Raw genomic sequence first — 25,122 nt, forward strand, 5'->3', positions numbered from 1 at the left:
CTCCTAGCGTGCTAGGTTCCAAATACATCAAACTGTGTTCATTGCCTCCCAAGTCTATTACTTTCTGGCATTCCATTCCAGGCAGTTCGCAAATGCTGTGCCCTCACCAAAGCACAGCCATTCCCTCTGCCCTTAATTTTCTTATCAGAACAGGTACCGTCACATTTATTGTTACATATTCTATCAATGGCCTAACGCAAGTACAGAACAGGCCACATCAGGTAGGAGGCTTTTGGCGCCAGGTAATCTCTGAGCTCAACTCAAACTGGCCCGTTAATAAATGGAACCTTTATGATCTCACATACCAAGAAGTTCAGTGGTTGTGAGAGCCTCACTCTTAGTATTGCAATGATTCTCTGGGCTGTGCTTTTCTCTAAATGTCACATACATTCTCAGGGTGATGGGATGGTTCCTGCTTCACATCCAGGCAAGAAAACATCAGGGAAATGAGGGACCTCTCTTCTAGTGCTCTCTTTTAGGAATGAGGAAGCCCCTCACAAAACCTCCCTGCAGATTCTATGTCTCCGTTACCATAATTGGGATATGTTCCCATTCATTGACTAGCTACTCACAAGGATGATGGGACTATACTGAATGGCTTAGACAGTTCAGGATCCACTCCCTGGAACTGGGGATGGGGTCACCTACCTGAGTAAAAAGGAGACATATATACCAAAACCTAAGTCCAGATTCTGCTGGATAGGTAAAAGGAGAAAATAGATACTGAATGGACAACCAATAATATCCAGTACATACACCTCAACAGAATAACTGGTTGAATAAATGAATAAACAACAAAGACGGGTTCATTTTACTACTTTGTGCCTTCATTTTTCCCAAATAGAGGGTAATTTTAAGATATTCACTAGTTTAAGAACAATGCTGATCACAAATTCAGACCATTGTTAACAAAACGTTGCAATTCTAAATATTTACATTCTTATGTCAATGTTAATGTTTTTCACCATATTTCTCCACACCATTTCTGTGTTGGTATAATGACTTCTTAGTGGTGATCCTAGTGCTGTCTCGATTTTAAAGAAAAGTAATAATCAAATTTTTACATATGAATTTTGGTGAAGTACTCTCATAGCTAATATGCTCACCAGAGTTTGGGATTCTGAATAAGACTTTAATTTTTCTTTTTTTTTAAAGATTTTATTTATTTATTTGAGAGAGAGAGACAGATAGTGACAGAGATAGCGAGAGAGAGCACAAGCGGGGAGGAGAGGGAGAAGCAGGCTTCCCGCTGAGCAGGGACCCCGATGCGGGGCTCGATCCCAGGACCCCAGGATCACAACCTGAGCCAAAGGCAGATGCTTAACTGACTGAGCCACCCAGGCGCACCAAGACTTTAATTTTTCATGAAATGTGAGTACTCAGGCAGCTTAGCAACCAGTCAATTACTGACCAATAGGAAAACTCACATGAGCTTTTTTACTTACCCAAGTAACACTTAAAACTTATTTTGGATAGCTTGTCCTTTCAGTGTTCTATGAACTAAATAAGTCTGTTATTGTAAAGAACAAAGTTAAATGATGATGATTTTGGAAATAATATAGTTAGTTTGTTGAACAGAAAGAGCCAAGCACAAGAAGAGAATTCAGCCTCTTGTTGCATTCCTTCCCCACCCACTGCCCTTTAGAAACAGAAGAAAGTGAAATAGTTGGCAGCATATACAATCCCTTCCTATGGACCTAATGTATCTGTGTCAATTGTATGAAAATTCAATGGCTGGAGATGGGGTGGTGTTCACTACCAAAAGCCAAAAAATAGTTTTAAAAATCCTAATTATATCTCCCCCATGTTCTTCCCTTAAGAACTGAACCCTCACAAGAGGCACACGTGGAAAACAAAGATTAGTCATTTGTGCCATGCTTTTGATGATTTCCATCTTTTTCTAATCAGAGGTCACACACTGTGACCCAGGATAATTTCTGGCAGGGTGTTTAAAAGAGTTTTAAACTCCTGTGCCCTTAAGTGGTGCGTGCACTTTCCATTTCAGTAGCTAGTCGCCTGGGTCTTGAAGGTAATTGCGTTTATTCTCCTAGAAATGATTTCAAGCTTATGAGATTTATGCTTACACTTAATACGAAAAGCACTTTCATTTTCCATTTCCCACTTAGTTGGTTAAAAAAAAAAAAAAAAGAAGACTGAAAATGCCATGTAATATTGCAATGCTTTTATAAACACGGCTGCTCAGGGATTCAGGGCTGTGAGTCTGGGCTACTGTTGACAAGCAGACGACTGCTGAAAAGTGAAATTCTTTCTAATCAACTAGTGTTTGAAAGTCTAAATTCAAAATGTTCAGACTGGATCATCAATTTATAACGAACAAAAATACAAGCTGTTGGAACGTCAAATTTTTGAGAGTTGAGAATAACCAACTGACTAGTTAACTCTAATGATTGTTTGGATTTGCATTTTAGTTCAGCCCTGCTCTTTGCCGTGGAGGGAACTTGGAGCCCCAGTCAGACACCCACAGTGGGAGGGCATCGCCTCCTGTACCTTAGCCTCTAAGAGAAGCTTTAAGGGCCATACTCAGTGACCTTGACGAGAGCTCCTTGCAGTTGGGGACATGTTGGCTTAATGTCTGGCAATTCCTGAGAAAACTAGATCAGCTTGGGTAGCAGCTGGGAGGTAACCACCTCCCTTGGCTTCTGACAGCCGGACAAAGGTGTGTGAGTGCTGGAAAGTGCATGCCAGGCCACGGAAGGCATATTGATCTGGGGTACTTTACAAGGAATCCCGCCCAAGAGAGTAGTCTGCCACAGCCCAGGGACTGTCACTTGTAGGTACGACTGGGATAAAAGGGGAGGGGAAGTCAGGAGTGGCCAGCGAAGAGGAATTAGAGTTGAAGAAACCTACTTCTGAATAATCCATTGAGAGAAAAGAAGTTGACTTTGAAGATCTGTTAGTACCAGATGGTACAGATCAGATAAGAACTTTGTTTCTCTCCAGCCCTTCCTCCACACCTCCTAATTCCATATCAACCTTGGGTAAGGCTGGGGAGAGGGAAAGGAGAGGAAAACAACCAGGTACACCTTCCTAGCTAATGAAAAAGGCACCTGCAGTCAACCCCAGCTGGATAAGCAAGGGGATGTAGGGAGATGTCTCATTTACAAATGAAGATTGAAAGTGAATTAATATACTCTTCTAAACATTCTCATTGCCTTTTTTAAAGACTTATTTATTTATTTATTTATTTATTTATTTATTTATTTATTTATTTTAAGACCTATTTTATTTTTTTAGACTTTTATTATTTATTTTAGCACTCATGCTAGCTAGCAAGTGTGGGGAGGGGCAGAGAGAAAATCTTCAAGCAGACTCCCCGCTGAGCACAGAGCCCTACTCAGGGCTCAATCTCATGATCCATGAGATCCTGACTGGAGCTGAAACCAAGAGTCTGACGCTTAACCAACTGAGCTACCCAGGCGCCCTGACAGTCTCATTTCTGAACTGGAACCATGACTAGGAGTCCAGTGGACTATAAGATTTTGAATTACATAAGAGAGATGAGAAAAGTCACTAAGACTGTCGAGGTTTTCTTCCAGGAGTCCAGGAAGAAATAACCTCCACTGGGCAGTTTTGACAGGACATGAGAGACGAAAGTAAAGTTGCAATCTGATAACATCTCACAAATTGTGCTAGTCGATATAGCAGTATATGCATGTGTGTGTGTGTATAAAGTTTCTTACCTAAAGTTAGGAGTATAAAATATTAATACTTTTAAAGACTAATTCCATTATAAACATGAGAATAGATAGTGATTTAGTTACAGAGCTATTTAAAGATAAAATATAACACTACCTTGTTGTGCTGTAGCCATAAGTATTTTAATTTTTTAAACCTAGATAGATCGATGACCTCTGTCAGATCCCTGGAAAGGAAAGAAAAAGTAAGCATTAGCAATAATTAATTTATTCATGGGTAAGGTGGGTTATATAGTAGGACTTTGGAATAACTGGAAAGGCCTCTCTCTTTGTTCTTTCATAATTGTTGGCACATCTACCTACTAATTTCCGAAATACCATCATTAAAACTTCATTCATTTGGATTAAGATTTTTGTCAACCAGTTTAAAGGAAATACTGAAGGAAACACTTTATCACATTACTAGAAATTTACACCTCATTATGATTACATTTATTGGGACCTTAATTGGAAAAAAAAAAAAAAGATTTTACTGGGGACAGGGCAGAGGGGGAAAAGTAAGTGTGGAAGACATTGGATTTGCGCCTAAATGTCGAAACACTATTGGTTCCTACTTGGACAACGTCTGCAAGGTTGTTACTTTGGGCTTGTCCAGATCTTGGCCACGTTGTATTTTTTTTTTTTATTGTTAAAATTGATTTATTAAACGTGGAGTAGGACATTTTGTCCCTCAATTTTCAGAGTCAATTTCAGTGAGCTATATGACAGAAACAACTTTTATTTATTTATTTTTTAGTTTGTCCTGAGCATTGTCTCATTGGTTAATATACTAAGAGTTAATATCTTTTCATTCTAAAATTAGGAAATAGAGCATTTTGTAGTCATAACGTTACTGGGGACATTTGGCAGGACATGTTAATAACAGGGTAAGAGTTTTGACATGTAGACTGTCAGTACTAATTTTTTAATAGATTTGGCCACGTTGTATTTAAGATGTGGAAATGACCGTGTGCCAAGAGACAGAGACCAGGTGAAGTGTTTTATTCTTCCTTTGTTGTTTATTAAATATGGGGTCAAAATATTACCATCCCTCTTGAACTGTGCAGGTGATCCTGAACCTTGTCGCTGATGCTGCTCTCTTAGCAAAGGGACAGGCATGGGGTGGGGAGGAGGAGTGATCAGCAAATCGGGCAAAGCCCTGAGGATAGTTGGTCCTTGATTGCTGTGGGCTCGAATATTCAGATCTCTTTTATTTCTCAGGACAGAAACTGTGCCCAGGTCGGGTATGTATACAGGTATGTCTCTATGCATCAAACACTTATGGAGCACATCCTCTGTGCCAGGCAGTTTTCCAAGCCTTTCACCAATACTAAGGTTCATTAATGTTACATATATTAACTCATTTGTGGCAACATCCTTTCACAAGTGTTTTTTTTTTTTTTTTTAACTTTGAGATACTGAGGGGCTAATATTTTTTTTTGAAATACTTTAATGAAAATTTATGAAATTTTTAAGGAAAATTTTTAGGAAAACATACTTTTTCAGTCATGCAAACAATATTTCTAAACGAAAGAAACCCCTTTCAACAACGTTTTTATATTGAAGGATTTCAAAACTAAGAAAAGTTGAAGGAATAATACAATGAAAGGTTGTATAGCCCTCATAATGTTTAATATTTTGCCACACTTAAGGTCACTCTCTCTTATTTATGTAATATATGTACTTATTGGTTGATAATTTTCTTGCTGAATCATTTGAAAATAAATTGCAGACTTATCATCGTTAGGGCTCTCACTCCTAAATGCTTCAGCAAGCATATTCCTCAAAGAGGGACATCCTCCTGCATAGCCACAATACTGTTATCACACCTAAAAATTAAGTTGAATTCAAAAATATCATCTAACGTTCTTTTCCATATTCAAGTTGTCCCTGTTGCTCCTATTTTTTTTTAATAGTTTGTGTTTTTTCAATCCAGAATCCCATTGACATTCATGCATTGCATTTCAGTTGATATAATCCCTTAGTCTCCTTTTATTACCTTGACATTGACTTTTTGAAGAGTCCAGACAGTTGTCTGATAGAATGTCTCACGTTCCCAGTTTGTCTGCTTGCTTCCTCATGATTAACTTCAAGGTGGACCATTTTTCAGGAACAAAGGTGGTGATTACTGCATCACAGGAGGAGGCAGGTAATGTCACTTTGTCCCACCCTCTTGGTGAAGGAAGGTCAGCCCCTTGGTTTGGACTGCATCTGCCAAGTCTCTCCATTGTAAGGGTACAAATGCTGTCACTGAGAAGTAATATGTGGGTCAAACCTCCAACGACCATGTGTGTCTCATGCCCCAACCACTTACCCACATATTACTTGGACCCACATATTACTTGGACGTTGTCCAAGTAGGAACCAATAGTGTTTCGAATGTCAATGGGATTCTGGATTGAAAAAACACAACACAGCTTTCGCTTCAGCTGATGGTCCTTGCTCAGTCAGAAGATTTGGGGTGATACAATGCTGATTTTTCCTATGCTCTTATTCTTTTTCCACTTATTAGCTGTTATTATGTTAAATAGGTGATTGGTATTAAAGAAGGCACTTGTAATGAGCACCGGGTGTTTTATGTAAGTGAGGAATCCCTAAATTCTGCACGTGAAACTAATATTACATTGTATGTTAACTACCTGCGATTTCAATAAAAACTTGGAAAGAACATCCACCCCTCCCCTTCCTCTCTTTCGGTCTTTCTCTTTCCCACCGTACTTGTATTTGAAGTTTTTTCTTAATCCTTTTCCATTTTTTTTAATTCTCAAATTAGCCCAAACAAAAGACTTCAAGCAGACTACACGTCCTTTAGACATGTGCTGTTACTCTTTGAGTGCTTCTCTGGCACAATGAAATATTCCAGACTCTCCAAAAGCAACTTCTAATAGGAGACTTATACACATAATGCATGCTCCTCTCTCACTGTAGATATGTAGCCTATTTCTGGGAAGAAGCATTTAGATCCTGGTATACCTAAATTATTGCATTGGGCAAAAAAGATAATACATTGGCTTCATCCGTTCCCGTGAAAAATAAAACAATTATGTGGTAGCAGAGAAACTCAAGCCCCACTTAGAGGATTTCCCCAAGGATTTCCCAGAAAAGATATTTTAACACATTAATACTTTGAAATATCACCTGTGTCAAATTAATGTCATAAATTTTCCTGTAAATTTTCCTGTGAGATTGATGCTGGATTTCCAGCTATTTACATAATGTAATAAAGTGATTCCCTTTTAAAGGGATTTTAACTCAAGTTAGAAGGGTTAGTCCTGTAATTAACCTGTTCGAAATCAATAATGGGCTGTTGCATTTCAAGGTGACACCGATGGAAGACAAAGAGGAAATTCTACTAATGATGGCAATGACTCGTGCTGACAACAGTATGTCAGCACTGTTGTATGTGTTCTCCGTGATTACTCAAGGAGATGTTGGATAAGATCTCTCCCTCCACACACACACACACACACACACACACACACACACACACACACACACACACCCAGGGCAACAGAGACTCAGGCAAATAACCTAGTTTACCCAGTGTATTGGTGTCTGGACTGAGAAACTTTTTTTTTTTTTTTTTTTGTATCCGGATGGATTAAATGGTAACTTAGTATTCTTGGGATATAAAATGTATTGTCTTTCACTGGAGAAGACCATTAATTTCCCACTGTCAGTGGATCAATATTTCTATTTTCTTTCTAGTATTTTAAAGCTTTTCTTATTGTTCCCTACTTACCCTTGCAGTGTACTGTTGTTAAAATCATGAAAGGCTTAGAGTTGCAATCTTTTGACCACATAAAATACGTATTGTTATTGTAAAACTATAGAAAGATTCAAAGAGTGACTTTAAGTGTGTCAGAATTATCTACCATACCTGTTCCATTCTAAAATATATATTTTTAAAAATCTTAAATTGGCCAGCTATTTTTCCCCTTACTACCAAGAGATTCGGGACTGTTACCATGATAAATATTTTTCTCTGCACTTATAATCTGAAAATGTGTATATATATACATAACAAAAGAAATATGTTTATTAATAAAGGATTTCCTCATATCACCAGAGATAAAGTGATTAACCTCAATGATAAAGTAGGACATCTTCTTGAGAAAGTAGCTGAGTTCAAAAAAAAGAAAAAGAGTAGCTGAGTTCCAAAGTTTACATATGAGTAGAAATATGTCAAACCTATTTTAAAATCATACATGGAGTTCATAGAGATTAAAAAGCATGAAGGGGGAGGGTGCCTGGGTGGCTCAGATGGTTGAGCGTCTGCCTTCGGCTCAGGTCATGATCCCGGGGTCCTGGGATCGAGTCCCGCATCGGGCTCCCCACTCTGTGGGAAGTCTGCTTCTCCCTCTGCCTCTCTCTCTCTCTCTCTCTCTCTGTCTCTCATGAATAAATAAATAAAATCTTAAAAAAAAAAAAGCATGAAGGGGGAAAGAAGAGTAGGAATAGGATCATTGTTATTAAATGCAAAGTCTAGCTGCACAGATGTCACTTTTAGGCAAGTAAAAACTGTGTCGGAGTCCCACCCAACCCATAACTTCCTCTTCCTCTTACCCCTGGGTTCTTTCTCAGGCCCTGTGACTGCTCTGCAGAAGAAGAACCCACTTTGCTGGCTGCCAGCTTGGGGAGTTGGAGGGCATAAGCAGAAGGTTTCCTACTTACTAGTAAAATAGAACAGGGGTTGTTGGCTACGGGTATAGTATCATAGGACTATTATTATAATGTAGGGGTATAATGAGCCATTATTCTCTAATAATAGTAATATTATTAACTGTATTAATGCTCACTGAGCGCTTACTGTGTACCAGGCCCTCTTCTATCTTCTACTAACTCACCTAATCTTCACCTAGCAACCCTGTGACGAAGATAGCATGATTATACTCAGGCAGGAGTCTTGCCAGATGAAATACGAGACCCTTTTACATGTGAATTTCAGAGAAACCCAAGGAAGTGTGGGACAAACTTAATACTGAAGAAGAATTACATTCATTTGTTTCTTTGAAATTCACACGTGACTTACTGTATTTTTATTACTAAACCTGACAACCCTAACAGGGAGGTTGATGACATGCCCCAGATTACCCAGCTGGAAGAGACAGAGCTGGGCTTCAAACTCAGCCTGGCTCCATACTCTTTGTTTTTATCCATTTCCATCTTGCCTCTCTAGTAGAGACTGTGGACACCAATGAATGGTAAAGTAATTAGAGTGTGGTACTTGCCTCTCCAGCCCTTGGGGAAAACAATGGAAAAGAACATTTGAATCTGGGACACCTGGGCGTCTGTCAGTGAAGCGTCTGCCTTCAGCTCAGGTCATGATCCCGGGTCCTGGGATCGAGTCCTGCATCGGGCTCCCTGCTCAGGGGGGAGCCTGCTTCTCCCTCTGCCTGCCGCTCCCCCTTCTTGGGCTTGCTCTCTATTTCTATTTCTCTCTCTCTCTCTGACAAATAAATAAATAAAATCTTTTTTTTCAAAAAAAAAAACATTTGAATCTGTGAAACATAATATGATGATCTTCTACTTCTTATATAAAGTACACTTAGTTTTTTTTTTTTTTAAAGATTTTATTTATTTATTTGAAAGAGAGAATGAGAGACAGAGAGCATGAGAGGGAGGAGGGTCAGAGGGAGAAGCAGACTCCCCGCCGAGCAGGGAGCCCGATGCGGGACTCCATCCAGGGACTCCAGGATCATGACCTGAGCCGAAGGCAGTCGCTTAACCAACTGAGCCACCCAGGCGCCCCATCATTAATTGTTAAAGTGATAATTTGGCATCTGTCGGGTAGCCATGAACTCCTAGCGGAGGTAGTTTGCGTTTTTTTTTTTTTTTAAGATTTTATTTATTTATTTGACAGAGAGAATGAGAGAGAGCAAGCACATGAGAGGGGGGAGGGTCAGAGGGAGAAGCAGGCTCCCCGCCGAGCAGGGAGCCCGATGCGGGACTCGATCCCGGGACTCCAGGATCACGACCCGAGCCAAAGGCAGTCGCTCAACCGACTGAGCCACCCAGGCGCCCTAAAGTACACTTACTTTTGAGAAAGGAACAGCTCAAAGACATCAGCATCCCTCTTGAAGTCACAAATCTTTAGTTGATCTTCAACTGCCTGATAACATATAATTAACCTGTCAAGCCACATTCCACTGAGCAAAAATACGGAGACATTTGCAGTCAATAACAATAACGTCTACAGGAAGATCAAAAGAAAGGTGAATAGGGAGGCCACCACTCTAAACTGATAAATTCCAACACTACAATTATATACTATTTAATCATTTTTGTGGTTGAATTTCATTATCCTTAATCCTGGGCACCGATGTGTAAATAATTTTTAATCAAAGAGAAAAAAATGTGTATGTGTCCATATGCACCAAAAACAAGTTTTCGATTCTCTATGAGGCAAAGTGATTTGGTCTTTAAATATTCTTAAATGTTCTTTCAAACATGAAGAATTCATATTTACGGAAGATATTTGGTATCATGATGGCAGGTGGAGTATAAGATACAATGCACATTATCACATAGGTGCTTGACACTGAATTCTCAATAAATGTCAGACGAATGCATCAGTGAATAAATGTCATTTCCCTTTCTTTGCAAAGGAACCGTGTCTTCATTTTTCACCAGTTACTAACATACTTGCACCGTGGGAATTTTTGCTGGAGAGTAATTTTTATTCCCATAGGCTTTGTTTTGAAAATACAAATCCAACAACAGCAATTTAAGCGCTTTGCTTTTTCTTAAGAGCCTTTGCTAGATTACAAAATAACATTTACAAGCCACATGGCCTAAGATGATATGGAAAAATTAAATCCCATCTATAATTTGCCATGAAGGAGTAAAGCTAACAAGACACAACAAAAGTGGAAAGTATAATTGTTGCACTACTGGAATCTGACAAACATTGTAATTATCAGAGTCAAAACAGTGACCAAATTTCAGTTGGGATTTGTTGTGGGCGGTGAGGTTGTGATGTCAGCAAGTGATTGATGAAATTTTGACAAGAGTTTTGTTATTTAGTAGAAGACTTTTAATAAAAGTTAGATTTAATGGGATGAACACATATCAAAAGAAGTGAGGAAGATAGATATATCAGGGATTGAGTGTCACTGCTAATTTATATCCCAAACTTCCTTTGTTATCTTGTCACACAAGCTGAATCTTGGGGCTCAGAGAATTCATTGGCTCAGGTGGAGGCATTTCCATCAGGGTATTTTGTGACTCAATAAAGAGCAAGATGAATTTAGGGCTTGGAAAAAGCCCATTGGAGGAGGCTTCCGCATCTGGGTCTGGATGGTTTAACTTAAACATCTAAACTATCGGCTTCTACTATACACAGTCACTCTCAGCTGTGTCAAAGTGTTTGGGATATCAAAGACCAAAGTAGAATTAAAACTTTGCAAATCACTATGAAAGTTATAAACGTGCCTTTAACTCGATCCTGCCATTCTGCATCCAGCACTCAAAAATATAGCAGGGTGTGCGTGAGCACACATACACGATTTGATTTTCACTGTTTATCTCAGCATACATTATCTACATTTGTGAAATATGTCTCACATTAATGGGAATAGAGGTTAGATTAACATGTAACTCCATAATAGAATCCTGTGTAGTAGCTTAAAAATATATAGAGATAGATAGCTACACATCCAAAAGTAAAAATGCCATTGGCAGTACATGTCTAACACTATTTTTGTTACCAATGACACTTATTTTTTATTTATTTATGTATTTTAGAGGGAGAGAGAGAGAGAGAGCACAAGTGGGAAGGGCAGACGGAGAGGGAGAGAGAAACTCAAGCAGACTCCGTGCTGACTGTGGAGCCCCATGCAGGGCTGGATCTCATGACCCTGAGATCACGACCTGAGCCCGTAGCTTAACCAATTGTGCCACCAAAGACATTTATATGCATACAAATGCACACACTCCAAATTGTTAATAAAATTATCACTTGAAATCATGCGGGATTTTCATGTTCTCAGCAATACATTTAAAAATAATTATTTGACAAAAATAAAAATAATATTTGAATATTTTAAAATAAACACCTATTAGGTTAGTCTTCAGAAATTAATACAAATTTTGAAAATTTTAGCCATGGGATGAATATTTAAGGATTTAAGTCAAACTTTGAAAATTCAGAGATGAAAAAGGAAATTGAAACTTTCAGCAGAATATGTAAATCCCAGGTATAATTAATTATTTATTTACGCAGCTTTTTATCATGGTATGTTTCTTTCCAACCGAAAACTTCATATGAATCTAGTAACAAGTATTAATGTCAAAGTACCAAAGAACCCAAAAATGTGCCAAGAAGTTTCGAATTTCAGTGAATCTGCGGTGGAACAGTTGCAGTTCCCAATCAACACACAACTTCACGAGCAGCGTAGTCCTTTCATTTAAATGAGCACAACAAGCATTCTTTCCCTGAACTATTTCTTTTATTGTGGTAAAATATATAGAATGCGGAATTTACTATTTTAACTGTACAGTTCTGTGGAACTATGGCCACTATCCATTTCCAGAAATTTTTCATCTTCCCCAAATGAAACTGTATGCATTCAACACTCACTGCCCATTTTCCCCTTCCCCTTCCCCCCCACCCCGGCCCCTGGCAACCACCCTGCTATTTTCTGTCTCTATGAATTTGACTACTCCAGGTGCCCCATCTAAGTGGAATCAGACCGTATTTGTCCTTGTGGGACTGGCTTATCTAGCTCAGCATAAGGTCTTCAGGGTTCATCCAAACTGTAGTGCGTGTCAGCCTTTCCTTCTTTTTTAAGGCTGAATCATGTTTTATTGTAGGTATATACTACATTTTGCTTTTCTGTTTATCTGTCTATGCATACTTGGGTCGCATGGATCTGTCAACGCAGCAAGGCCTCAGCTTTGCAAGAGCAACGTGTACGATGGGCCGAGGTGCTGAGAGAACTGCAGACAGGAAGCAAGGCTGCCTCTGCCCAATCAAGGCAAGGCGCCAGGAGAGTGGCAAGTGGGAAGGAGCAGTGAGCAGATGTGACAGAGGGTGTGCAGAGAGAATTGATAGAAACTGGCAAATAATGGGGCAGAGAATAAGGGCGAGCAAAGTCACAAGTGGTGATGCTAATGTGATGATGTGATGATGAGAAGTGACTTGGAAGGGAAGATGAATTCAGCTGGAAATGCTGAAATTGTGGTGCTGGTGAGACAGAGGGGTCAAGGCGTCTACCAGAAAGCTGCCTGTGGAAGAGAGAAGCTCAGCAGAGGCATCAGGTTGGGGATGGACAGCCTGGCCAGTCCGGTCGGTGCACAGAAGAGAGTGGGACCCCGGCTCGATCGCTGGGAAGTGTACACATTTAGAGAGAGTAGGGAGTCAAGCTGCGAAAGCAGAAGGAAGGGGGTTTGGAGGGATGGTTACAAAGTTAGAAGGAGAAACAAGGACACAGTGGGAGCCCAGAAAGCAAATTTCAAGAAGGTAGAATTTGAATCCGCAGTGTTGTGTAGGGGAGTAGAGGATATTACTCACAAAAGGTATTGAATGCAGACAATTACAGTTGTCTGATGGGGGGAGGGCGCGAGGGGGGGGGGCAGTCAGATTTCAAATTAACTCATTAACCAAACAGGGAACCAAACACAATCCAACATGGAAGTGGGGTGTGGATGATTCTGGCACAGGGAGGAGAACAGAGGTTTCCTCCCCTGCCCGTTGCCTGAGGATCTAGATAAAACAGGAAAAAATGGGGCGCCTGGGTGGCTCAGTTGGTTAAGCGACTGCCGTCGGCTCAGGTCATGATCCTGGAGTCCTTGGATCGAGTCCCGCATTGGGCTCCCTGCTCGGCGGGGAGTCTGCTCCTCCCTCTGACCCTCCCCCCTCTCAGGTGCTTGCTCTCTCTCATTCTCTCTCAAATAAATAAAATCTTAAAAAAAAAAAAACCAGGAGAAAATGTATTTGAAAATTGTGGGATTATTAAATCCCAGAAGAGTGAAATCTGTATGAAAATCTATAGAAGAAAACATTCCCTTTGCTGACTCAGGCACTGCAATGATAGATTCCTACAGCTGCATGCAACCCACACGCACCGCAGCTTCGTTAGGACTCAGTGCGAGCAGCTTTCAAATCCTTACGGAAGCCCCAGCCCTGAGTTACAGGGCAGCCCCAAGCCTCCCCAGACACGTCCCCGGACTCTTCAGCCCTTGGCTAGCTCCTGTGGCCAACAATTCTGACCGCTTTTCCCGCTCAAGCGTTCTCGAAGCCTCGATCTTAACCGCCCTCAACGCTGTTGTACGGCTCATCAAAGAAACCTTCCTCCTCCGTGTGTCCATTTGCACTTTAGGGGAACGGCATTTCTGGGTTATTTATATTTGTGGGAGAGTCAAGACTCCAAATTTAGGGCTTTATTATCTGATCTCTAAACGGCCATTGTTACATATGGGGCAGATGGTAAGCCAGAAAAGGTTGACGTTAAGTCCACCAGCGGGGATCAGAGGCATCCCCAAACCCGACCCTGGAGATGACAAAGCTCTCGCCCCAGTGGAGGGCCCAGGGTCTGCCATTGTTCCACCCCCTCAGGCCGACCCCAGGGGCAGCCTCGCGCTGGCTGGGGCTTTGGCGCAGGGACGCGGGGGCGGGGGGGGCTCATGGCCTGGAGAACGGGGTGCCGCTTACCCTGCGGCTGATCTCGAGGGCAGCTTCCGGAGCCCTGACTAAGCTCGTAGGGTGCAGGGAGATGCGGGGCAGACGGTTCAGGTCCCAGGCCATCGGGGCACCAGGGAGGCGAGCAGCACCTACCATCCACCCAACCCAGCCCCACAGCTCATTGTTCCGTTACCAACAGTTACCGCCATCTCGGCGACTTAAAAGCCAATCCAAACTAGGGAAGATTTAAAGCCAGTCCTTCTATGACGTTTTCACGTGTGGCCCTGCAGTGCCCACCGTGTCGTACCTCGGACACCGTCACGTTTCTTCAGTGTTCGGTGAAGCTTGCTGGGGGTGCCAGAGGTCGGGTGATCAGCTATGCCAGAGCACCCCCAATGGCAATCACCCACTAACAATCATTTCATTGATCTGAACTCTAAATATCAGAAAACTTAGCTTTCCCAAGATGAGATGTACCACTGGCCGCATATGGAGTGTGGGGGTGAAGGAATGCCCTGCAGAATCCTAGCGGAGCCTGAAGCAAAAAAGAAAAAAGAAATCAGGACTGCTCATCCCGCCTTCATTTAAAATTTTGACATTCTGCTCATCATGAATGCTGTTGTATTAATTTTGAATTTCTAAAAAAAAATATTGCATAAGACATTTGTTTTGATTGCTGAGTTTGGATGCTTTACATTTTTGTACTAAGGCCAGTGTCTTACTTGGCTCATCCTAGCCCCAGTCCCAGGATGCAGGTGGAGGTAGCAGTTATCAAGGAGCCCCAGGTCCCAGGCGCACAGAAAACTGCAACTCTTGGCTGATCGTATAGTGAAGGGTAAGTGCATTTTGGTTTAGCAGCTGAAAAGTCCTCCCTCTGGCAGAAAATGGGTAAGTTGAGCCACTGTTTGGCAAGTTTTTTCCAATGTTCAAGTTGTTGTTGTTGTTGTTGAATTTCGAACCTCTTGTGTAGGCTATGTTATGATCTTATTTATGTGAGTTTTGTTCCCCACTAGCTTGGGACACTTTGGAGGCAGGATTCTCTCCGTGTCATCACTATTTTCTGCCCGGGGCCTAGTACACTGCATTCAGTAAATGTTTATTCAATTGAATGAGTTGGTTTCTTGGGTCCAAATTTGAACTTGCAATCGAGAATTAAATGTAGCTGTTAGAAATGGGTCAGGCTACTTGCATTAAAAAAAATGCTGGTGTTGGAATAGAGCGTTTAAAAATGTCTCGGGGAAATCAAACACACACTCTTTTAGTACTTCTGAAATGTGTTTGGGTCTGGTAGAGGTGGGTGGGTAGAAGTCTTCCAAGTTATCACAGAAGGAGGGATCATTTGAGAGCGATTGTTGAAGTGGTTTTATATCCCAGAAATAAAAATCAGCTGAGAGGAATGATCCACTGAGAAAATGCATAAAATAATTTTCTGCTCTCTTGTCTCCCATTTTTGCTGTTAAATATGGGTTATAGAATTTCAAATATCATTCATGTGTCTGCTACATGAAAAAATGGAAATATATTTTGTTCAACTTCGTACATTACACAAATGTGAGTTTTAGAATCATATGCAAAATACTTTTACAGAGCGTCTTACATAAGTAAACTACTAGTCAGTTAATGTCTACTAAAATCACATTTAAAAATTGTAACCTTTATTTTTTAAATCTTTTTACTCAATATTAAGAAGAGAAAAAGAATTTTTAAAAAAGCCCTATTCTTAGTAAAGGAACTCAGAAACTCATTATAAGGTCTTAATGTATTCTCTCTTTGAGAAAAATTCACAATTTATTTTATTATTTTTTTAAGATTTTATTTATTTATTTGTCAGAGAGAGACACAGCGAGAGAGGGAACACAAGCAGGGCGAGTGGGAGAGGGAGAAGCAGACACCCCGCTGGGCAGGGAGCCCGATGTGGGGCTCGATCCTGGGACTCCAGGATCATGACCTGAGCTGAAGGCAGACGCTTAATGACTGAGCCACCAAGGCACCCCAAAATTCACAATTTAACTGATCACAAGGACTAAAGTAATGCAAATTTAATTACAGAATGTCAAAGATGGAGGTTAGCGAAGCACTTTTTTGGTAAAAAGGAACTTCCTAGAAATCCTCACATTGGCGGCACAAAATTTTTACAAAAGAAGTATCCCTAGCAGAGTGAGCAGAGAGATTTTTTTTTTTACCTCATGTGAGATGGGATTAGAGCCTGAAGAATTCAGCTTGAAATTTTAAAAATCCATGTAAAATGTACATTCTGCTTTACAATCAATCTTTTTTTAATATAAAAATAAAGTTGCTTTCCTACCTCCCCTCAAATCTTTGAGTAATATTTACACTGAAGCAAGACACCCTGTGTTTATCCTGTGGCTTTACCTCCCTGGCATATTGCCAGTGCCTGCAGGGGTGTGCATACCCCAGTTTGAAAGCTCTATCATATCATGTATGTGGCTTTGGATAAGAAGAAAGAGCCTTTGCTCCAAGTCAGGGCATGTGGGGTTTGGTCTCAGCTCTGACATTAACTAGTTGTTGGCCATTTTGAAGTCACTTAATGTCTCTGGGCTTCAGTGTCTTCAGTAGCAAAATGAACAAGTTGGGAGTTTAGCTCAAAAATCTACTATTTAACACTCCTCTAGACAAATAGTATGTACTGTTCACAGAGTAAAAGTTCATGTTGAGATGTTGACATGCGGTTGTTTTTTAAGAAGAATTTTCCCGTGGAAAATGTGTGAGAAAAAAAATTATGGGTGTGATGGTTATCATGAAAGCTAAATAATTTTTAAAAAATATTCTTAATTTTGCCTTGAGTAATTCCAATAATCAGCCTGGATGCTATTTTTCCAAGTGAGTGAAAAAATATTTATTGTATGAAATAATCATTATCAGCCATTTTCTACTGTGGAGAATCTGCATTGAATGAGAAACATATCAGCCACAATCAAAACATATTCTTATATGTATAAAAATATATCTTTTTTATGATATTTGATAAGCACAGTATCAACATTTTCATTGTTATAAGTTTAGGTAAAATATCATTTTAGTTGACAGTTACAATTTTTTTTGCTTACACAAAATGAGAATGAAATGGAATATTGAGAATTCCTGGAATTCTCCATGAGTCTTTCATGTTACTCTAAGTCTTATAGGAAGAGACACTGACTGCCTTTGTTCAGCACTATATTTTAAATTTTTATAATGAACACCCTTGGAAGATATAGTGTCTACCTCCTGAACAAATAGTTGGTGTGTTTTTGTTTTTTGGTTTTTTTACTAAGCAGTATAGTAAAGGCAATGTCTCCTTCCCTTATAATAAAGATAAGATCAGGCAGGCTTTTACTGCCCAGTGTAAAAGATTAAGATTCCTAAGTTTAGTGTTCCTCTCCTCTAACACAACCCACGCATGTGACCACATCACCTGGCCTGCTTCTCATTGCCCTTTGGAATTTGTGGCTGGAGGAATTGGTGCAAATACTGATACTTGGGCTGTGCTGTTACTGTGAGTAGTAAACTGTCCTTAGTCTCTGACCCAGAAGTCTCCTATCATCTGCCAGCACATATGAAACTGTGGCTTGCTAACTTGCTTCTGCCTGTGTAGGTTTTTTTTGTTGTGGTTGTTGTTTAATGGAATACGTCCTTCTAATTTGTTCTTCAGCTTTCATGTTTCTCTTTACCATCTCATGAACTTCCATCTTTCAACCCAAACTACTGAGTTGAATTGTTGCATAATGTTCCCTTGTAATGTTTCTTATGGTTTATTTAAGCATTACTCTATTGATGGACATTTATGTTGTCCAGTTTTCTTTTCTTTTTGCTATGGTAATCAACGCCGTAAGAAGCGTCTTTGTGCTCCTGGGTATTACATCAGGTGAAATTCTTTGATGGTATTAATGAGGTATATATGTGTGTCTCGTTCTCTATAGGATGACATTTTGTTGAATTTTGCCAATCTAATTGAAGAAAACTTTTATCTCGATGTTTTAATTTGTACTTATTTAGTGAAGTTGAGTGTCATTCAAATGCTTATTGGTCCTTTGTATTTTTTTCTGTGAGTTGTCATTTCATGTTAATTGCTTAACTTTGAACACGCAGATCGAAATGACTGAAGCCCTACAAGCCAGGTCTATAGAGTTTCCCAGTTATTCTTTGAAGTCACCCAATGACTCAAGTCATCTTTTAGCATCCTGCACAACTGTCTTCCCTTGCTCTCTCTCCCTGGCTAATGCCTGCTGCACTTCAGACTTCAGAACTCTCTTAGTTCTCCGTCCCCAAAGTACTCTTTCACTGATCTCTGGGATCCATGCCCAGGATGCTATCACCTGATGTTCTCAGTGTTGCCATTGTTTAAATTATGGGAAGGATGGTGGGTTCTAAGCTAATAGGGAAACATCAATCTCTCCCCAACCCCATGACATGTTTTATCATCATGGTTCTGAAGGAACTTTGCCCATATATATTAGTTCTTGAACTCTCGCAGAAAGATAGCCATTTCCAATTCTTCCTTACATACCTTATTTCCTCTCAAAATTCACACACAATCCTCCAAATAGCTACCTGAATAGGAACAGGAAGTGGTTCAAGTTTGGAAACATTTCTATACTCTCTGGAAAAGCTAAAAACCTCTAGACAGAACTACAGCTTCACCAAATAGTATAATTTTCAATTCCAAACCTGTGCTGGTTTTGGTGTGATTTCACATTTTCTCCCAAGATCAATGGGTCCCACGTCTAAGCTCTATCCATGACCTCACATAGCCACCCTTTGACTATTCCTTGTGCCTAGAGGAGCACATGCCCATCAGGGTTCTAGATATAGACTATGAAAAAGATGAGGGGGAAAGAGCTCCAGGTGGGTTCGTCCAGTTGCCTCTTGGGGTGGGCAGGATTGAGGGTGGTGAGTTCAGAGGAAGACCTGAGCAGGGCTTTTGAATCATGGGGCCTAGGACAGAAGACCTCTTGCCTGAAATTAGAAATGGCAACTGGGTGGAAATGTCTGTCATACAATTCTTTAAAATCAATTTCCATCATAGGAGTTCATTGTGTGGTATCATTAAAATTACCAACCCTTCCCTCCCTGGGTTCAATTTAGACTTCTTGAGTTATTGATAGAGAGAAATTTATCCTAAACTGGCAGAGAAGTCTTGATAATACTAGCAGGAGGGCTGTGTTTTGTCATACATATGATGTCACAATCAGGCATTTGAAGCATAAATTCTCTATATAAATGTGTGGGGATTGTGTGTATATATACCCATATATACTCACACACATGTGTGAGTGCATGCATGCACGTGTGTGTGTACATACATGTTCACACACATATGCACATGCACACACACACACACAGTAGACAACCTCTAAAATATCCCCAGTGATCCCTACCTCCTGGTTTTCACATCCTTGTGTTACTCCCTTCCCTTGCATGTGGGCCAGATTTATGGGCTTCTGATAAACAGAATATGGCAGGAGGATGGGATATCACTTCTGAGATTAGATTACAAAAGGACTGTGGTTTCTGTCTTGGGCCCCCTCTCTCTTGTTCTCTGGCCTGCTGAGATCAACTTGCTATCATGTTGTGAGCTGACATAGAGAAAGGTCCACGTGAGAAGGTATTGTTGTCACTAGCCAAAAGCTGGAGAGGACCTGAAGCCTGCCAATAGCCGTGTGAGTCAGCTTGGGAGTAGATCCCCCCCACTGAAGACTTCAGATAACTATAGCCCTCGTCTGGCTTGTATCCTTGTGGGAGACTCTGACCCAGGGCACCCAGTTGAGCCACACCCAGATTCCTGACGCTCAAAATGGAGATAATAAATGTTTGTTGTTTTAAGCTTTTAAATTTTGGAGTAATTTGTTATGCAGCAATAGATAACTAACTATACATTTATATGTCTATTTTTGTATTACATGTATATTAAATATGTATATATGAATTTAAATTACAAGTACAAAGAGGTCTGAAAAGCTATATTTCTATGGTCAACTCAGTTCTTCTCAAAAAAATTCTTGTCCCCTGTTACCATATGTATTAAAAGTTTGACAAAATTTCTCATCCTAACAATTTCCAGATTAATATTTAAATCTGGAAAGCCAAATTTACTGTTGGAATGTTAGCTACATGCAACCATATGTTTAGATGTAAACATAAACCTAACTCTTTTACCATAATAGATGGTAAATTAGTTTGAAAGATAATGTTTAAGATATTTATTATTAAACTACAACTTAATCTAAGTTGTGTTGACTTAAAAAAACCATTACTGAATGAATACTATTAGCAAGTCAATAAGTTTTTTTCCATCTCTTTATGAAAACTTTTTCAAACGTGATACATACTTTAAAATGTTGGGGTTCCGTTTCACCTCTTAACATAACAGGTTTCTCTTAGACTCTAACTCAAGCATCTGTAACTGCTGAGATTTTCTTCTCCATACTCCCATAACTTTTAAAGTACATTTGAGAATGAAGACTCAGCTTGGAAGTCATTTTCCTTTACGGCCTGGATTAGTTTTGCATAATAAGATCGCTGTTAGCAGTGGCATCCAAAATTCTTGGGGACAGATTTTTTGTTGCTCTTATTTACATACTCTAGTGACAGGAAGAGACTCCCAAACTAGCTCCAGGAAGCCTGGGTTACCATGTGTGGCCAGACTTGGGTCATCAAGCCATTTAAAGAGCTCTTCTTTCTGCATGAGGAAGCTACTTTACATGACCCTACATCCTTCATTTATGCATTCATTCATTCAGTCAGGCATTGAAATTGACTGAATCCCTCCCATAAATCACACTCTCTGCCAAGGAATGGAGAATGTGAATAAGACACTCTAAAGAAAGGAAGTTACAAAGCAAATAGTATTAGCACCCATAGCTGTAAACATACTTTAATTGTGCTTGGTTCGGCTTGATATTGACTGGCATTTAAAAGGATCATTAAAGATGTTATTATTATTTGCTTAGAACCCAAAGTGTTTCAATTACCCTGGTACAGAATTCCAAACTGTCTTATTGACTAATAACTGTGTGCCCTTTGTTGCCTTTATTCAGTTGTAAGGTTCTTACTAATGATGCTTTCTTTACCAACTTTTCACACAAAGCAAATAGGAGACAAAAGTTCAATAATCATTTTAATTATAGGCACTACATTTTGGAAATAGTTCAGAAGAAATCTTTTTCAGAAGAAGTACAAAGACATGAAGAGGCTTTTTGCATTGCAAGTTTAATGCTTCTAAAGTTTGGAAATAATTTTTGGTTTCATGAATTCATTTTACATTATAACAAAGAAAGAAAATGTGTTTCCACAATTAGGGTACAGTTTCCAAGAAGTTTGGCAATTTTCCTTAAATTTGGATAGAAAAGATAAACAGCTTATTTAGGTTTTGCCCAATTCTTTACCCTTTACCTAGTGATCTGGCTTATGAAGTAAGAAGCAGAAATCAAGCTCAAGGCCACCAGATTCCTACTATTTGTATAGGTGATGGCTGTGAGTGGCTTTTGCAAGCAGGGACTATTAAAAACGGTGGGGGAATCAGGGAGAGGGAGTGAGAGAATAGAACAAAGGAGGAGGAGAGAGCAAAAGGGAAGAAAAACAGAAGGGAAGGGGGTGGAGAGAAAAGAGAAGACAGAGGGTGAAGACAAGAAAAAAGAGAAGAAAACAAATGTAGAGAAGCCGATGAGAGAGAAAGGGAAGAGAGTAGCAAAGGAAGGGACATAATTGTGATTAGGTATTATATTATTGTCTTTTGATCGCCCTCATCTTCTCATCTTTTGAAAAGAGATGTCCTTCTTTAGGGGCACTGCTTTATCCCTGATTATATGGCCCAGGGAGGCTGATAATTATAGCTCTCAAAGCTCCTAGCATCAAGGGTGGGAATATAATCCAAGATAGGCTAAGCAGAATAATTACTCCTAGATTTTTCAAGTTGGAATTAAGGGGAAAGGAAGCTATGTGGTGTAAGACCTAAAGTTAACATTACATGTTGCCTTAATATCTAAAACTGGGAGGGCCTAAAATGACTGAACTGCATGTTCCCTTCCTTACTCTCTTCCTACAGATACAGTCTCTTAGCCAAGCAACCATCCTTATCCAGCAGAACAAATACAATTGCCACTTACCCCTCAGTAGCAGGTTTCACTTCCCTGCAAGCTCAAAGAATTATTCCAACAATCCAGTCACCTCCTTGTGTAGGAACCAAGGCATCTCACCCTCTTGTTACTACAAAGTCTGCCTCCCGAAGGCCCTGGCTGTTCACTCTCTTCCAGAGCACAATCCCCATGTAGTGCTGCATGGCCAACAGTGTCCTCTTCCCCTGGGCTGTGAGGACAGGGGACTGATAAACTGCTGTCAGTCACATCTCTCCAGAGTCAGGTGTCATGCATTTGGTCATCCCCAGAAGCCTGGGTTGGGGTTCCCTCTCTTCCCAATGAGTTGAAGAGAAGGCAATGAACTGGGAGCCGCCAGGTATGTTTCCAGCCATGTAAAGGGCTGGGAATGAAAAGCCAGCACACGAAGAGTGGTAGAATTGGGAGAAAATGGGTGAGGGACGCATGCAGATTTAGTTTCTGTCTCCATCACTACTGAGGTTCTGCCTTTCCAACAGTTTTTCCTTTTTTTTTTTTTTTTTTTGCTTCTCCTTGCTTGATTAGGGTTTCTTTCAAGGGCATCCAAGAGTTCAGATGGATGCAAGCAGGAAGGGAAAAGAGGGGGAAGAAGGAAAAGAAAAAAAAGAAAAGTTGTGCATGGTCAGTTGGAATAGAGAACCAGTAACAGTCATCTCAGTGCTAATCAGTGAAATCAATATTTGGTTGCCTTTATTTGAATACAAATCAATGGCCTTTATTTACTTAATGTGTGTGACTTATATATTCCTTTTAGAATGAGAAGGTACATAACAGGTATTGAAGGCTAGTGATAATCCAATACCATGAACAAGGAAAAAAAGGTCTCTAGATACATAAGGTATATTCTATAGTGGGATAGGAAGGTATCACCTTCCTAACAATCACCAATGTGGAAAGTCAAGTATTAAGAAATTAGAATATAACCTATCAAGTAGTAGTTATATTTAAAAGCACTGAAATTCTTTTTGGAAGGCCCATGGTTTTTCTGTCTAGAAAATGAAGGGGTCTTAAAGTTTATATGCTGATGATCATTAGAAAAAAAATTTTATTGAGGCGAAATTCTCATAAACATCATTTAAAAATGAGCATTTTAGGTGTGCCTTGGTGGCTCAGTCAGTTAAGCGTCTGCCTTCGGCTCAGGTCATGATCCCAGGGTCCTGGGATCAAGCCCCACATCAGGCTCCCTGCTCAGTGGGGGGCCTGCTTCTCCCTCTCCCTCTGCTTGCTGATCCCCCTGCTTGTGCTCTATCAAATAAATAAATAAATAAATAAATAAATAAATAAATAAATAAATAAATAAATAAATAAAAATCTTTAAAAATGAACAATTCATTGGTATTTAGTACTTTTACAATGTTGTGAAACCATCACCTCTCTCTGGTTCTAAAACAGTTTCATCATGCCCAGAGGAAACCACATTCCCATTAGGTAGTAATTCCCCATTTCTCCCTTCCCGCTACCTCACCCCCACCCCAGTAACCACTAATCTGCTCTCTTTATGGATTTACTTGTTGTGGATATTTCATATAAATGGAATAATATAGGTCTATCTTTTCTCCTTCAGAAGAATGTTTTGGAAGTTCATACATGTTTTACAATGTATCAAAAATTCATTCTTTTTAAAGCTAAATAATATTCCTTTGTATTGATATAGCACAGTTTGTTTATTCATTTACTGTTGGTGGACACCTGGGTTGTTTCTATCTTTTGGCTATTGTGAATAACACTGTTATGTAAATTTATTTGTAAATCTTTGTTTGAACACTTGTTTTCAATTTTTTTGGCGTATGCCTAAGAGTGGAATTACTGGGTCATAGGGTAATTCTGTTTAACTTTTCGAGGAGCCATCAAACTAGTCTCTACAGTGGCTGTACCATTTTACTTCCACCAGCAATGTATGAGGGTTTGAATTTCCCTGTTCCTTGTCAGCACTCAATATAGTTTGCATTTCCCTAAGGACTAAAGATGTTGGGAGTCTCTTCATGTGCTTGTTGGCCATTTGTGTATCTTCCTTAGAGAAATGTCTATTCAAGATTTTTGCCCATTTTTAAATTGTTTTGTTTGTTTGGTTGGTTTTGGTTTTTGAGCTCTAAGAGTTCTTTGTATATTCCTAAGACTAGACCCTTGTCAGATACATAACTGGCAAATATCTTCTCCCATTCTCCAGGTTATCATTATAACTCGATGATTTTCTACATACTGTTTCTTCCCCTTCTCTAATTAATACTAATTAGAACTTATCCTATGTGTATTATTATTGAGTATTCTTTTTTATACTTTATCCTTATAATGGGAAGTTTGGTTAAAGTATAAATGAGTTAGAATAGGCAGGACATGACCCTACCGCCGTGGGCAGTTTTTGGTCCAAATGTGGGGACCTAAATGTAACTGTATTTCACAACCTAGCCATAAGTACTGGTCCCCCACAGAAGCCAGTACAATCAGAGTTTTTGCCTAAAATCTTTTTATTGTCTTATCATTAAGTTACTAGTGTATGAGCCTAGAAGCTGCTGTTCGCCATGTTTCTATGTAGAGAGTGGATTTGCAGTAGAAGAGAATACAGCTAACATACAGAACAAGAGAAGGTCAAGTCTAATGGTAGTCCCCCCTTTTGCCAGTAGCTCCACACCTGTGTTTGGTTGACTGCAGTTTGGTTATACGCAAGTCAGTATACTTTCCTTTTGATTTAAGC

The 25,122-nt window shown here is 39.8% G+C and overlaps 2 protein-coding genes across 2 annotated transcripts in view; one reads left to right on the forward strand and one right to left on the reverse strand.

Moving 5' to 3' along the window:
• The window catches only part of LRRC72 (leucine rich repeat containing 72), a 46,465-nt gene extending 32,023 nt beyond the window's left edge, over positions 1–14,442 (reverse strand). Inside the window, exons 1-3 of the mRNA XM_045864613.1 lie at positions 14,350–14,442; positions 9,734–9,807; positions 3,814–3,883 (exon numbers count right to left, since the gene is read on the reverse strand). Of these exons, the coding sequence (XP_045720569.1) occupies positions 3,814–3,883; positions 9,734–9,807; positions 14,350–14,442 (237 nt within the window). The remainder of the gene's footprint in view (positions 1–3,813; positions 3,884–9,733; positions 9,808–14,349) is intronic.
• Positions 1–25,122, forward strand: part of SOSTDC1 (sclerostin domain containing 1) — a 91,582-nt gene that overhangs the window by 14,888 nt on the left and 51,572 nt on the right. Inside the window, exon 3 of the mRNA XM_045865135.3 lies at positions 15,056–15,154. The gene's annotated coding sequence lies outside the window, so the exon portion shown is untranslated. The remainder of the gene's footprint in view (positions 1–15,055; positions 15,155–25,122) is intronic.

The sequence above is a fragment of the Mirounga angustirostris genome, unplaced genomic scaffold (assembly GCF_029215605.1).
Source record: "Mirounga angustirostris isolate CCGP_5_RB_7025 unplaced genomic scaffold, mMirAng1.0.hap1 SCAF_12, whole genome shotgun sequence".
Classification (NCBI taxonomy): domain Eukaryota; kingdom Metazoa; phylum Chordata; class Mammalia; order Carnivora; family Phocidae; genus Mirounga; species Mirounga angustirostris.